The 15,953-nt window shown below is 40.3% G+C and overlaps 1 protein-coding gene across 2 annotated transcripts in view; it reads left to right on the forward strand.

The window, feature by feature from the left end:
- SNX30 (sorting nexin family member 30) overlaps positions 1 to 14,184 on the forward strand; it is a 201,893-nt gene extending 187,709 nt beyond the window's left edge. For both annotated transcript variants that reach the window (XM_044660509.1, XM_044660517.1), the window contains 2 exons: positions 7,377 to 7,529; positions 13,833 to 14,184. In XM_044660509.1, the coding sequence (XP_044516444.1) occupies positions 7,377 to 7,529; positions 13,833 to 13,892 (213 nt within the window). In that variant the 3' untranslated portion in view covers positions 13,893 to 14,184. The remainder of the gene's footprint in view (positions 1 to 7,376; positions 7,530 to 13,832) is intronic.
- The last annotated feature ends 1,769 nt before the right edge of the window (positions 14,185 to 15,953 follow it).

Below are 15,953 nucleotides of genomic sequence, written 5' to 3' on the forward strand. Positions count from 1 at the left end.
TGTCTCTCTCTCTCTCTCTCTCTCTCTCTCTCTCTCTCTCTCTCTCTCTCTCTCTCTCTCTCTCTCTCCCTTTCCCTCTCCCCATCCTTTAAACTTTTTGAAAATACCATCTACCCTCAGTCCCTTTGCTTAATCTTTATTTTTTTGGCTCTCTTCTAAATCTGGTTTCTGATCTGGCCACTCCAAACTGCCATGGAATGAAAAGAATGTATCCCCATTGTTGTACCTGAGAAGCAACAAATATTTCAGGCTTTAGTGTTTGTTTTTCCCCATTAAAGGGTCAATCTGGTTCTCTGTTACTAGGGTTCAAGTGCACCATGCACATATATCTCTCTTATGATTTTAAAGCCAGAATTGTCACAGGTGTCCAAAAAATTAGATATTTATTCCATTCAGGTTATAGGTGAGATGGGGGGGGATGAGCCACCTCCCTGCCCCCCAAAATAAGATTTCTATGAGGAAATGGGTTTGAACTTCAACAGGGGAATACAGGTTAAATTCAAGGAACTTCTTGAGATGAGAGACTGATGAGATCAAACAGCTTCCTGAAGAAACATGAGAGCTTCTCTCCTTCTGAAACCCAGAGAAAGAAGGATGGGACAGGTGACCCAAAGGGCCCTTCTGGCTGCTTATTTCAGCTCATCGACCTCATGGCCTTTCTAGTGGAGGTTTCTTGAAAAGTTAGGCAGCTAGTTATCTCAGTGGGTAGAGAAGCCAGGTCTAGAGCTGGGAGATCCTGGGTTTAAATGGGGGCTCAGACACCTTCTAGCTGTGTGGCCCAGGGCGAATCACTTTAATCCTAGTTGCCTAGCACTTATCATTTCTCTGCCTTGGAACCAATACTTAGAATCAATTCTAAAACAGAAGGTTAAAAAAGAAAAGAAAGTCAGTCAGTAAGGGCTCATCTTGGTTGAAAATGAAGACATGAACCATGTCAAAGCTATGAACTTTTTCCTCAGAACAGAAAGAGAAAAAAAATCCTCAGTTTTCCCTGTGTGGAAATGAGTATCTATCTAATGCTTCTGCTGTCCAGAATTTACTCAGTGCAGTGGAGAATTGGTCCATCAGCTTCAGTGGATGGGAACAACTTTCTTGTACCCACAGTTGCATTTAAGGACACAGTGTGCTCTTGAGTCTTTTGTAATGCATGAAAAAGTATCCACGTTGGCATCTTAGGCCACCAGGATGCAAAAAAAATATACATATATATACTATTTTAAAAAAAAAACCACGGCTGATTGAAATCACTGCAAGTTCAGGCCAATAGGAATTGATCAGTTAGTTCTCCTACCTTGAATTATCTGATGAAATTAAAGAAATAAGTGAAATGAAGGTCAGCATCCTCTTGATTTCTTCTGCCTGTTCTCTGATGTTGGGGATTAGTAGCACCCTGGCCCAGATTTTGAGACTTGTAGTAAACCTTTCTTGAATTAAGGGATAGTCTGAACTTTCCTTTTCTCTCTCTTGGATACCTTTCTTTTTTGTCTAAGGAAATGGATTTAAAAAAATCAAAATGAGGAAGACCCATCGGGAATTTCCTTCAGATAAAGGAAATGAATATTGATCAGATTAAGTTAGCAGCCCAGAAGAGGCTCTGAGTTGGGAAGGGGGAAGGTGAGAGGAATGTAATGTTGTGGTTCCGTTGGAAAATAAATGTTAAAAAGTTATTTTTTCACATAATAAGGGAAAATGAAATATTATTTTTAAAAGACAGCAAATGAGAAATATATTAAAGAAGAAAGAAAAAATATTAGAGTGGTTTGTTATTTCCCTTTCCAACTCATTTTTGAGATAAGAAAATGAGGCAGACAGGATTAAGTTACTCACCTAGGGTTACATAGCTAGTAAGTGTCTAAAGTGAGATTTGAACTCAAATCTTCCTGACTTTGGACTCAGTGCTCTCATGCAGCTGTTCTCAAATGCTATAAATGCTCCTATGAGCAAGAGATATTTGATTTGTTTTGCTTAGCAGATTTTAGAGGCAAACTTCCTTGTAAAATAGAGGTTCTTAATCAAGGGTCTGTGAATAGATTTTAGGGAGGCCTGAATTTATATGAGGCTGAAAGTGTTGTCTTTATTTTTACTAACCTCTGTCTGAAATTTAGAATTTCCCTTATGAATTATAAAAAATATTATACTGAGAAAGAAGCCCTAGGCTTCATCCAATCACTGACCCAAAAATAGTGAAGAATCCTTGAAGTAAAGACTTAATAACAATTACAACTATCCAAATACAGGATAGCTACCTTAGTAAAATGGTGAACATCTCATCCTTGGGGAGGCTGGTGCTCCACTCGTTTTGGATATGCTATAGAGGGGAAGTTTGGTCAAGTACAAATTGGAATAAATGACCTCTAAGGCACCTTCCAATTCTAAGATGCTGTAATATAAAGGGAATTACATTAAGGGCAACAAATCCTTTTCCCACTATTCAAGTTATGAGAATTTGACTTGTTGACATTAGATCATTAAGAAATTTCATCAAAGATAAGCTCATATTTTTATCAATCCCATGTATGAAAAGGAAAATATAGAAGGAAAATATTCCTCCAAAATTCTCAAACTAAGGAAGAAGAGAAAGAAATTCACAATGACTGAATCCTAATTCATTGCTTCTTTGTCAAGTTGCATACTAAATATTGCAGGTGTTTGGAAGGTTTGAAGTGACTAAAATCAATGGGATTCTTTAGGCATGGCTCATATAGCAAAATTTTTTATTTTGAACAGAGTTTGAATAGTGTCATATGTTCAGAGGCAAAAGGAGGAGAGGAAAGGGAGAGATCAGATAACAGACTTGGAAGTGAGAAAATATTAAGCTTTATGCCAAAAGTGATAATCATGTTTTTTTTTGAGTTAGGGATAACAGAACAAGGGCAGCAAGATTTGTGTGATGGAATCCTCATGAAGGATAGTGGGTGAGAGGGATGGGAAAAGAAGGTTGAATCACGACACTAAGAATTTGATTAATTTCCAACACTTCCTAACTCTTAGTGTATTCTAATCCCAACGAACTTATAGTTCCTTTGTCTGCTTTGTGATCAGTGTAAGAATTCTTAATTGGCCAACAAGTGAGGTCAGAGGACGAGAGAATACATTCTGTTCTGATGGCTTTGGAGCTCCCTGCACTCAGCGAGGCTGGCATGATGGAATGGCCATCTCAAAGGAGAATGGTGGTTGAGATCTTTGCTGAGATACTCTTTGTATTTCCATTTATCCCACAAAAGAAAATCAAGAAAGGCAACTGGAACAACATAGCCAATAAGCGAAGTCAGTATTATAGGGGAGAAGAAGAGAGAGTTATTTCTTGCTAGGAGCAGCAGTTCTTTTTTATTTTAGAACTGAGTTTTCCACTTTGAAAGGGGCAGTGCCTTCTCCCATTCTCATCCCTCTAATAGCAGACCAGCCTCAATGACACAGACAGATTCAGTCTTTGTACCTGGCACTTCCCAGCCCTTCAGGGCTTCACAAAGGGGTATGATGTATGTTAGGGTGAAAGACAATTCGATGGGAATTTGTTCAGCCCTCATCCTCTGGATATAACTCCTTTTCTTGGGTTCAGGTCAGTGTTAATAGTCTTCTTTCTTGGGTGGGTGCTGGGGTAGTGATTGGGTTCTTCAAAATGCTAAATTCATTATAATGGGTTTTAAAAGCAAAATCTCCTTTATTTATTTGTTTTAGCCAAATCTGTAGTTTTATTGGCATAATAAGCTTCCAGTGAGGACTTCTCTCTGCTAATTCAGATTAGCACCTATTTTGTAAATAATAGTCTTGCCCAGAGTTAACTGAGGAGGAACTTAAGTGACTTGCCAGGGTCACCCAGTCAGTGTGGGTCATCAGTAACCTCTTTTTTAAAAGTAAATTTTAATTGATAAGTTTTGTTTTTACATTAGCTAGTCTTCCCCTATCCTACTTCCTCTTCTTCCTAGAGATCCATCATTTATAACAAAAATGTTTTTGAAAATAGGTTTTTTTTCTAGCTAAATCAGTTAGCTCACAAAAAAAAAAAAATCTGATATAACAGTCAGTGTTCCCAACATATCCATGGACCTGAACTCTGCAAAGCAGAAATGGGGCTGGAAGGGTCTTTTTATAGCTTGTTTAATGGGGTTTAGAGCAACCGTGGCACTTCTATGCTCAGAAAATATTCAGTGGGTCTCTTTTGCCCAAAGAGTGAGTAATGCTCATACTCATTTATTATTATATCATTAAATATAATATATAATAAATAATATAAATAATGTAATATAATAGATTAATAGTAATAACTGAATATCAGGGCTTAATGTTTATAAAACGCTTGACACATTTTAATATGTTTGAGTCCCAGAGTGATTGTAGTAGGCTCTAGTCTTATTATTTCCCCCATCTTATGTATGTAGAAACTGAGATTCAGGGTTTGAATTGCTACCCATGGTGATTGAGCTAATATCAGAAGTGGGTAAGATTGGGACCCTGGCTCATTGGTCCTCCTGATTCAATGTTTAACATTCATTTACTTGTTACTGTTGTTAATTATTAAATTATATAATTGTTATTCATTATTGCTGTTCATTACTAATAACCATCCACAATCATTTCATTCTATAAAAAAGAACAAGAAGTCAAGTAGATTGTATTTTTCTAAAAACAAAACAAAATCTGTGAGTTTTCGCTTAATCTTTTGTCCTCTCTACTGTGTTGCTTCTGCATTTGAGGACTTGCACAATTTGGTTCCACTCCTGCCTTATTTCATAGTATTCTCTGTGTACTCTGTATCCCCTATTCACTGGACCATTCCGCCCCCCAAAATTAGGCTTGAATTTTCCTACCTTCATGTCTTTGCTCTTGCTGTTCCTCTGTACTCCCTTTCTGGCTTCACGTGGGATTTCATTATTGTACAAAACTCCCTCTGCCAATACTTGGTAACCTGCCTGGGCCTCAAGCCCATGTGTGTTGGGCAGGGCTTAAGTCTTCCTAGGTTTGAGGCTGTGACTGTAAGTGTTATGACCTACTGGACTCCAGGATCCCTGGAGAGAAATCATAGTGCAGCTCTTTTCTAGCCCCCAGCGTAACCCTTTGGCAAATTCCTTATCTGCTGAGTTTCAGCATCCTGGAGTTAATAATAGCACCCACCGGGATCAAATGAGAAAATGTATGTAAAATGCTTTGTGAAGCTCAGTCCAGCCGCGTGAGCTATTATGGCCGTCATTACCGTCCTCTTCAGCAGCAGGTGCTTATTGTGTGAGCCAGGGTGAGTCACTTCACTCCTCTGAGCTCCAGAGGCCTCAGCAAAGCCCCTTTCAGCCCTCCCGGGAGTCTGTGATCTTTGTGGATGCCTCCTCCCGTACTAGACGGTGACTGGACCTCAGATGTTCCCTCATGTGTGATACGGTGGGTCCTAACCCCCTGATTTGGTGGACACAGGCCTGGAGAATGCCACATACCTTGATGGTCCTGGGGAATATTTGGGCAACCATCATCATCCTTATCCTTGTCACAGCTAGCTTTATAGCTGTTCACGAGCCTCAGGCATCTCTCCAATGGTGGGGGGGGGGCAGGCTTCCCTCCTGGTCTCTCTTTCCTAAAACTTATTCAGGCTGCTTGATGACTCCCACATCTTGCATGAAACCGGTGGCGCCAAGTCTTCCTCTGTAGTACCCTACTCTGGGCCAGGCACTAAGCTAAGCATTTTACAACTATTATCTCATTTTATCTTCATGACAACCCTTGGGAGTAGATGCTATTATTATCCCCATTTTACAGTTGAGGAAACTGAGGCAAACAGCAGTTAAATGACTTTCCCAAGGTCACATGGCAAGTTTGGTTCTGGATGTGAACTTGGGTCTTCTTAACTCCAGGACCAGTACATTTTATAGTAGAAGCAAATTCACCAAAGTAAAGAGGTTTGCCAACTTCGAAGGATTCCATTCTCTTATCAGGAAATTACTTCCAAAAAACCAGGGAAGTCATTAATCTGAGGAATTTAAATAAACATTGCATTTATACAGCTTTCTAACTAATCCTGGTTCTCCGTGGGGAGCTCCTGCCATGAGCACCCCCCCCCCCCCCGCCAGAACATGGATGGATGAAAGAGAACCCATTTCTTAAGCACTCGCTGTGTGAAATCCTGAGCTAGAATGTGTGTGGTGAGATGATCCCTGCTCTCCCGAGGAGACAGAACCTTGACTAAAGGAGCTAAGTCTGGGGGAAGGGCAGGAGCAGAGCTGCAGCAAGTCCTGCGGGGCCTCAGGTGACATCCCTATGTCAGATGATGGCTCAAGGCTCTGCCGTAGACTCCTCTAGTGCAAGATGTGGGATGAATCGGGAACAAATTTGGAATCAGAGACTTTGAGTTCTACCTCTGACCTATTGACTGGGTGGCTCTGGGCAAGTCACCTATTTAATCTGAGTCGCCTCTAAGGCTGTTTCTTCTGTCATACAGATTAGGAAATTACTTTTTCTCTCTTTCCTCCTCCCTCCTCTGACTTTACTCTTATCCTACACAAACACACACACCCTTGGCTGCACTTCCTTTTTATTTCTGGATTATCACGGTTTGGGGAGAGTAGAGATTTTTTGGTTGACTAGTATGTCGAATAAAACAAAATTAAATGTAGGTTTTAGTTTCTGTGAGGGATTTGAAGGAAGGAGACCGACTGATAAATGCTTGTCAGAATCATAAAGATGGGGGAAGTATTGAGCTTTGCAAACCTTTGCATTGTGGAGCGGTAAAACCAGAGCCACTAGGTGGCACGCTGCCTCGAGCCCTGGATCTGAGTCAGGAAGGCTCCTCTTCCCCAGTTCAAAGCTGACCTCAGACACTTAGGAGCTGTGTGACGGGGCAAGTCCTGTAATCCTGTTTGCTTCTGTTTCCCCTCCTGTAAAAGGAACTGGGGAAGGAAAGGGCCAATGTTCCAGGGTCCTTGCCAAGTGGAATCCCTCAGAGTCAGACATGGCTGGGAACCAATTGAACAACAAAGCAGTAAAACGTCCCCCTTCCCCGCTTCCCCTCCCCATCCAAAACAGGCACTAGGCTGTGCGTGGGGTGCGCTTTGCCCTCCGTGTGTGCGCAGGGGGCAAACCCTAATCACAAACCCGTACCAAAGGAATGAGCGGGCGTGCTCAGGGGCTCTTCTCCCAGGGAGCCCTGCTGTGTCTGTGTGGGCCGCTTGGCTGTTGGCTTGAGTCAGGGCGGGCTCAATTCAGCACCAAGTTATGAGCGTTCCTCCAGGCGCCACTTAGTGTACCAGGCGGCCTCCCTCATGGAAGCGTCTCAGGGACGAGGCTGGGCCTAGCCGTGCGCGCCGTTTGCCGCCCAAGCCTCTCGGGGACAAGGGAGGTGAGCCGTCCCCGTGGCCTGCATGTGTGCCAGCCTTCTTGACTCTCTGTTCCCCCAGGTGCCAGCCGACGTGGAGAAATGTCAGGATCGAGTGGAATGTTTTAACGCCGACCTCAAGGCCGACATGGAGAGATGGCAGAACAACAAGAGGCAGGACTTTCGGCAGCTACTCATGGGAATGGCTGACAAAAATATCCAATATTATGAGAAGGTAAATGGTCTCCCTGCTTAACGCTTAGGATCAGGATTGTCGATTTAGAGCTGGAAGGGACCTTCGAGAAGCCGCGGAGTCTGACTCTCATTTTATTTTATTTTATTTTATTTTTTTAACCCTTACCTTCCTTCATAGAATCACTACTGCATATTGGTCCCAAGGCAGAATTGCCAGAAGGGCTAAGCAATGGAGGTTAAGTGACTCGCCTAAGGTCATACAGCTAGGAAGTATCTGAGGTCAGATTTGAACCCAGGACTCCCATCTCTAGGCCTGCCTCTCTATCCACTGAGTGACCCAGCTGCCCCCTCTGACTCTCATTTTGGAGATGAAGAAACTGAAGTGGAAACTGAGTGGCTAGGTGATGCAGTGGATAGAGTGCCAGTTGTGGAGTCTGGGAGACTTGATTTCAAATTTGGTCTCAAATGTTTGCTAGTTATAGGACCCTGGGCAAGTCACTTAAACTAGATTTTCTATGAGTATTAAAACTCAAAAGATTTGTGTACACTCCAGACCTCAAAAACTGGTTAGTTGAGACTTCTTTAACTGCTGGTGTCTGCCAGTCAGTCAACAAACATTTATTAAGCTCCTACTACTAGCCAGACACTGTTCTAGGCACTAGAATTTAGTGTATCTATAAAATTAAAAATTTGATTGGGGGAAAAGATAAGAAATGGTATTTAATCTCACCCTACTCCTAAATTAGATTTATTTTATTGGGGAAGATTGGACCAGTGGATGAGATTTTTTTCTAGAAACATAGAAGTAGGGATTGTATATGCTTCCTATTTTTTCTTCTTTCTGGTATGTTTTTTTAAATAATGATAGGTCATACAATAGTAATTGGTGAAGCAATAATTTTTAAACAGTACCAGGTAGTACATAGACTGTTGGACTTTGAGTCAGGTAGATCTGAGTTCTAATTCAGCCATAGACACTTAATAGTTGTGCCTGACCTTAGTCTGCTTCAGTTTTTTTTCATCTGCAAAATGGGGATAGTAATAGTACGTATCTTCCAGGATTATTATAAGGATAAAACTGAGATAAAATTTGTGAAATTCTTTCAAATCTTTAAATGCTATAGAAATGATAACTACCATGATAACTATAATAATAATGGTTATTATTGTAATTAGCATTTCTGTAGCATTTAAAGATATTATAATATTGCTACAATTTACTGCATGCTATATTATTATTTTAGTTATAGTTAGCATCACCATAGTACTTATTATTTTATTTTATATGATTCTTTATAGCTTAAAAAAACCAACTTTCATATAAATGGTCTCATTTGATTTCCACAAAGCCACTGTGGGTTTGAGTGTGACAATTATTTATTATGACTCTCATTTTTACAAATGAAGGCACCAAGGCACAGAGAGATTAAATGACTTGTCTGGGGTAACACAACTCATTTATTGTCACAGCAGAGAGTAGAACCCAGGTCTTCTGACTCCACCAACTTTCCAGTTGACATCATTACTTCATGTTAGTCAGGTAGGTAGCCAAGTGGATTCAGTATGGCGTCAGGAAGACCAGGGTTCAAATCCGGCCTTAATGTGAAGAACTTAAGTTGCAGAGAAGTTGCCAACCTACATTTGGAAAAGGAATTTTATCTAATTCTGAGAGAAGAAGGTTAATGTCAACTACTAATATAGTTTATTGTTTATTGTTTCCTCTTGAAACGTGTGGAACTCCTCCTTTAGGAATTTGAGTGCTTTGTCATTTGGGGTATATATATTTAATATTGATATTACTTCATTATCAATGGTACTTTTTATCAAGATTTAATTTCCAGAGAGCAGGTAGGTGGTCAAGTGGATGGAGAGCTGAGAGAGATGGGAGGTCCTGGGTTCAAATGTGGCCTCAGACACTTCCTAGCTCTGACTCTGGCCAAGTAACCCTAACCCCCATTGCCTAGCCTTTAATGCTCTTTTGCCTTGGAACCAATACTTAGCATCCATTCCAAGACAGAAGGTAATGGTTTAAAAAGAAGAAAAGCTGTCATTTCCTTCTTTATCTCTTAATTAGATCAAGTTTCACTTTTCCTTTGTCTGCGATCACAATTGCTAATGTGCAGTAGCTTGTAGGGAGTGTGGACAAGGAATGAGGTGTCCGGTAGCTGTGGCTGCTGGCCGAGCGGGCAGGCAGACTCTTCGGATTCCGATGCTATCATTTCTCCTCATTCCAAATTCATTATGTCAGAACTTCTGGTCAGCACTATTTCTGTTCTTGATGGCATTTCCAGAACTTGCTGAGAGTTGCATGGGATTAGGTCAGGTTCTGTTACAAAATCTCCTTTTAATTCCTCCTACCTTGAAAAGGACCCTAATAATGCCAAAACAAGTCTAAGGCCCCATCTTTCTAATAATGGGTGAGACTGTGCCCAGGAGTGTGTTTTTGGGCTTATTTGGGTGTGATTGGCAGTTTATTTCGCACATTCGCAAGGATTGTGGGATTTCTAAAGCAGAGTGGAGTGGGTAATTCTATTCAAATACAACAATACCAAGAGGCCTGCTTGTCTAAAAGATGTGTTTGTCTTTCTGTGGGTTTCCTGGGTCTAATTACACAGCCCCAGATCCTGGACACCTGCTGTAAAATTCGCCTGGGTGCGAGGAAGGTGTGGGGTATTTTCCCCTGTGCATGCTTTGCATAAAGTTTCTGGATGCATTTTCCATCCTTAACACTTTTTGACTATTCTGGTACACACAAAGGAATTCTTTAGAGCCAGCTATGTAGGGATGGACAATGGGCGTACATGAATTCTTCATGTACACTTTAGGTATCTCTTTGACCAATGTTGACAAGGTCAGACAGCAATAGTGTCATGGAGAACCCTTTTTTTTTTTTTTTAAGAAAATAAGTTTTTTATATCAAATTGGTAGTTTGGTTTGAATTACTTTTCTCCCATGATCATTGCTCTGAGAGGGTGGTTCAGTGCCAAAGTGTCTCAGCAGGCCATAGAATTTATTGAATTCACTCAGTCACTGGCTAGCATATTTTCAAACATTTGTATACTCATTGAGATACTTCGGTGGAACTGCCAACTGAACCAACCATTCTAGAGAAAGATTTGGAACTATGCCCAAAAGGCTTTAAAACTATCCATACTCTCTTATCCAGCCATAGCACTACTAATTCTGTAGCCCAAAGAGAACCACCCCCCAAAAAGGGAAAAGAACCTATTTGTAAAAAAAATATAGCATCTCTTTTTTGGTTCATAAAGAATTGGACATTGGGGAACTGTTCATCATTGAACAGGGGAATGACTGACTCAGTTGTAGTATGTGATTGTAATAAAATACTATTATACTGTAAGAAATTATGAAAAGGATGATTTCAGAAAAACCTGAAAGGACTTACTTGAACTGAGGAAGAGTGAAGTGAGCAGAAACAGGAGAACACTGTACACAACAGCAATATTATATGATGAGCAACTGTGAACGACTTAGCTATTCTTAGCAATACATTGATCCGAGACAATCTTAAGGACTCATGTTGAAAAATGTCATCTGCCTCCAGAGAAAGAAGTAAAGGAGTCTGAATGAAGACCGAAACAGGCTGTATTTCTTTTTTTTCTTCATTTTTTAAATTTGAATTCTCTTCCACAAAATGACTAATATGGGGAAATATTTTACATTATTTCACGTGTAAAATCTAAATCATCTTGCTTGCCATCTTAGAAAGGAGAAAGGAGGAAAGAAGGGAAGGAAGGGGAGAATTTGGCTCAAATTTTTAAAAAACAAAAATTAAAAATTGTTTTTACATGTAATTGAGGGAAAATAAAGTATTATTTAAAAATTAATAAACACAAATTGTTGTTTAGTTAGAATTCTAAATAACACCTGAGACAAGAGTGTGTGACTAATGTTTCAGCTTTCCCCTTGGCTGGAGCCGTAGCTTCCTGGAAGGACTCAATTTCACTTTTGTTTTTAGAGAGAAAAGGGAAGTATTGTCTATGGCATGTCAAGGCACAAGTTATAGTTTGTCAGGGCAGAAACTCTTTTGCTTCTTTCCCCCATATGACCAGAATTGAAGGGAAAGGTCACTGAAAGCAATCTCAAGAAAGCAATTTTTCTATGTGAGAAGTGTGCGGAGTGGGACTGGAGGGTGGAGACTTTTTAGGTGACCACGAGATAGATTCTTACAGCTAAAAGGGAGCTAAGACCTCAAAAAGTTTAACCCCCTCATTCTGCAAATGAGAACAAGTAGTAATTTTCTCTTTTTTTCCATTAAGTTTAATTAATTAATTTATAATATTTCCTGGTTACATGATTCATGTTCTTTCCCTCCTGTAGCCAATGAGCATTTTACTTGTGTCATTGATTGACTATTTCCATATTATAAATATTTGCACTAAGGTGATCCTTTAACATCAACACCCTAATCATATCCCTGTTGAACTACGTAATCAATCATATGTTTTTCTTCTTCTGTGTTTCTACTCCTACAGTTCTTTCTCTGAACGTGGATAGCATTCTTTCTCATAAGTCCCTCAGAATTGTCCTGGGTCATTGCATTGCTGCTAGTACCGAAGTCCATTACATTTGATTGTGCCACAGTATATCAGTCTCTGTGTACAATGTTCTCCTGGTTCTGCTCCTTTCACTCTGCATCAATTCCTGGAGGTCATTTCAGTTCACATGGAATTCCTCCAGTTCATTATTCCTTTTAGCACAATAGAATAACGTCACCAACAGATACCACAATTTGTTCAGCCATTCCCCAATTGAAGGACATCCCCTCATTTTCCAGTGTTTTTGCCACCACAAAGAGCGTGACTATAAATATTTTTGTACAAGTCTTTTTCCTTATGATCTCTTTGGGGTATAAACCCAGCAGTGGTATGGCTGGATCAAATGGCAGGCAGTCTTTTAATGCTCTTTGGGCATAGTTCCAAATCAATCAGTAATTTTCATAGGGTTACCTAGCAAGTGTAGTGACCAAGCCAGGTTAGTGACCAAGGCAGGATTAAAACCTAGGACTTCTAACCTAGTTCAGTATCCATGTCAGACCAAAAAATCCACTTTGTGTGATGTCCTTCAAAAATGATTTAAAAATAATTCCCCTCAAATCTGAAGATGTACTGCCAGAAGAATGTATAATCACTTAGGGAATTGGACAGTGACTTCATCTAGTTGTCGTGAGGTCAGTGGAAATCGTCTTGAACTCTGGTGGTTCTTATCAATCAATAGCAGTCTCTTCCAAGACTTCCTTAAGGAAGCAAGAATTTATAACCACATTTCCAAGCCCAAGAGAGAAACCATGTTTAAAAACTGGGTAGAAATTTCATTTTCCTTGTGATCCTGGGAGAACTTGACTCTTCTACCCTCAGCTAACCTTCTTATGTGACCCTCACTACTACTCATTTTCTATCCCACTAGTGAAGAACTCTCAGCATCTGTACCTGGCCTTTGTTCTGAGAAAGGGAGCTCCCCCAAAGAAAACTATTTTCTTTGTGCCTCAGAAATCTCTGTAGAACCTGGAGATTCTTGGATGAGAATCTAAGACTAAGTTGTCTACCCTTCCAAGGATCTGGAGAGAGCACTTTTTTTTTCTTCTTTAGGAAATTAGAAAGGGAAATCCCTTTATTCCTTTTCTTATAGCTCCCATTAAGAGGAACAAACCAATCAGATCTTGCTTGAGAAAAGGAGAGATTTTGCCACATTTGCAACTCCTTAGAGAGGCAACTTTGACCATTCTATCCACTTATACTTGTGGGCAAGCCCTTCCTGCCTATCCCATGATATGATACCCCTAACCATCTGGAAGGGTAGTCTAGGTAAGCTTGTCAAGTATTTGCTGACTCATTTTGGGAGAGGTCAGGGAGAGAGTTCAGTCCTTTCTCCTCAGAGATTTTTTCATCCTAAATAATACCTTCCTGTTTCATGACTAGGAAAATGGTGTAACTCTTGCATATTCATTATTGAATCTTGTTTGCTAAGAATGAAATATTCGAGACAAATGATTCTCTCTCTCTCTCTCTCTCTCTCTCTCTCTCTCTCTCTCTCTCTCTCTCTCTCTCTCTCTTCCTCCCTTCCTCTCTCTCCCCCTCCCTTCTCTGTCTCTCTCACTGTCTGTCTCTGTCTCTGTCTCTCTCCCTCTCTCCCTCTTTCCCCTTTTCCCCCACCTCCCTTGTTGATTCTACTCATGAGTAATGTCTGTGTGTGTGTATTGTTAGACTCCTTTGTATGGAAGTATTTTCTGATATAATCAAGGCAGCATTGAGATTTAAAACTGAGATCTGGATGACTCTGACTCTTTGATCCAATCACTGACTTTATATTTATGTTGTTGCAGTGCCTTACGGCGTGGGAGTCGATTATACCGCTGCTACAAGAGAAGCAAGAGACCAAATAAGTTCCTTCCAACAAAGAGACCCTTCTGTCTACACCAGTGCACAGTGCCCCTCACTGGGCAGTCCATTTGCTATGTACTTACTGACTGACTAAGTACCACCTGGCAGGTGGCATTTGGAAACCAGCCAATTTGGAACTTTTGTGGCTTTATGCTTTTTTTTCCCCTCTTCAGTCCTTGACCCAGTTCTTCTTTCATATTAATATTTCTTCCCACTCTGTATTCCTTATCTATTTCCTGGTTGGACCCCGAGTGCCTGGTGGATTCTTTATGGATTTCATCATTTCTTATTAAAGGAAACATACTTCCATGTCTCTGAGGGACTTACTCAGTGGAACACTACAAAGATTTCAAATGAAGAGACAAGTGCCGTCATCCCTCCATTTGTAAAAGGAGAGAATGGGGCTGCTGCTTTGTGTTTCAGACAGAAAGGAAGACCTTAGCACCTGTGCCCTCCTTCCACATTTGGAATGGAATTTTCTGTGGGTGTTGGCTTGTCCTCGGTAAAAAGGTGGTGTTGACATTTCTGCCCAACATGCGTGAAGCAAGCATGGCCTCTAGCTGTGAATCTGGCATGCTGTCTGCTCGTGATGAGTGATATCATGTATGTTATTCCTTTTTTGGTGATATGAAGTCAATTTAAATCGGCTGAAGTGTGCGGGCAGTAAGTGTGTACACATATATGTGTGTATGTGTAGACACTTGCATGTGCGCTTCTGTACATGTATGTACATATAGGTATACATATGGGTGTGCCTCTATATACACATACATGTATAGACAGAGAGGGTGACAAGGAGATTAGACTGATACCACAGCCTTATCAAATTGTTTGTCGAACTTGTTTTTGGCATTAGAATCAGTGATTTGAAATTGAGTACCAAATGAAGACGGTACCACTGATGCTCTGACATTCTCTCTACATCCTCTCTTTTTTGGGGGGTTCTTATTAAATGGAGTGCTAGTGGTGAATAAGGGAGACCCAGTGCCCCAACGCTGAAATATTCAAAGTGCTTTTAGGCCGAGGAGCACTCCACATTCCTCCTGTATCTGCTTTCTGAGAACTTGCCTTTATCACAGCTAAAGAATCAGTTTAATGTTTTCTACTGTGTACGTTAAATGTCATTGCAGCTTTTGAAGGGTTTCTTGTCAGAGACAGGTCTTGTTTTCTTACCCAGTCAGTCTAAAATTGTAAAAAACAAAAACAAACAACAAGAAAAAACTGGCGCAGGCGCTCTCCATGAAACACTTGACCAACAGCCTTCCTTCTTGGTAAGGAAAGGAACCATTCTTAAGGTCGTGCGCTCAAAATGGAACCTCTTTTTTTTTATTTTTTTAAAGCTAGCTAAGTTAGCTATGTCTAGAGAACTTAAGCAGCAACTAGACCTAAGTATTCATTCCAAGATTAACTTTTCAAAAAAAGAAACAAGACGTTCCTTCTCTTAAGAAAAAGAGTTCCTCTTTCCAGACCAGGCTTGTCCATCTGTGGAAAGTATATCCCTTTCTTCCCTCATTCCTGTAATGAGTGTGTATGTTTTCTCTCGTCTGTGGCTTTGTCCTTATGGAATCTAAGATAAGCTTCAAGTTAGCTACAGAATTTTCGGGAGCTTAGCTGCTCTAAAATATCATTTTATAAACAGAAATTAACATTTAAAATGCTGGTCAACAATGACCAGGTAACATTTAAAATGCAGTTAATTTAGGTTCAAAACCACTCCTGAATGGTTGTCTGCAATGTTTGCGTGTCAGATAAGCTTAAAATTTATGCTGTGGGTTCATTAGTTAGACTACTTGGAATGTTTTGGCCTTATTTTGCTGTGTCTAGTCCTTGTTTTGCCCAAGAAATCCTGAGAGAAGTTTGTTTGTTTGTTTGTTTGTTTTTCCAGCTGTATCTTTGTCTCTCTTGGTACTGCCTATCCTAATAAGACCTCCATTAACATAATGTTTCAGTCCTTTGATGTGAATTTTTACTTTGGTACATAGAGTTCTAAACAATATTTCTAAGTGAATGGCACCAGGAATGGCAATTCAGCATATCATTCTACCTCTCAAAACCCATCTTTT

Source organism: Gracilinanus agilis, chromosome 1 (assembly GCF_016433145.1).
Source record: "Gracilinanus agilis isolate LMUSP501 chromosome 1, AgileGrace, whole genome shotgun sequence".
Lineage (NCBI taxonomy): Eukaryota > Metazoa > Chordata > Mammalia > Didelphimorphia > Didelphidae > Gracilinanus > Gracilinanus agilis.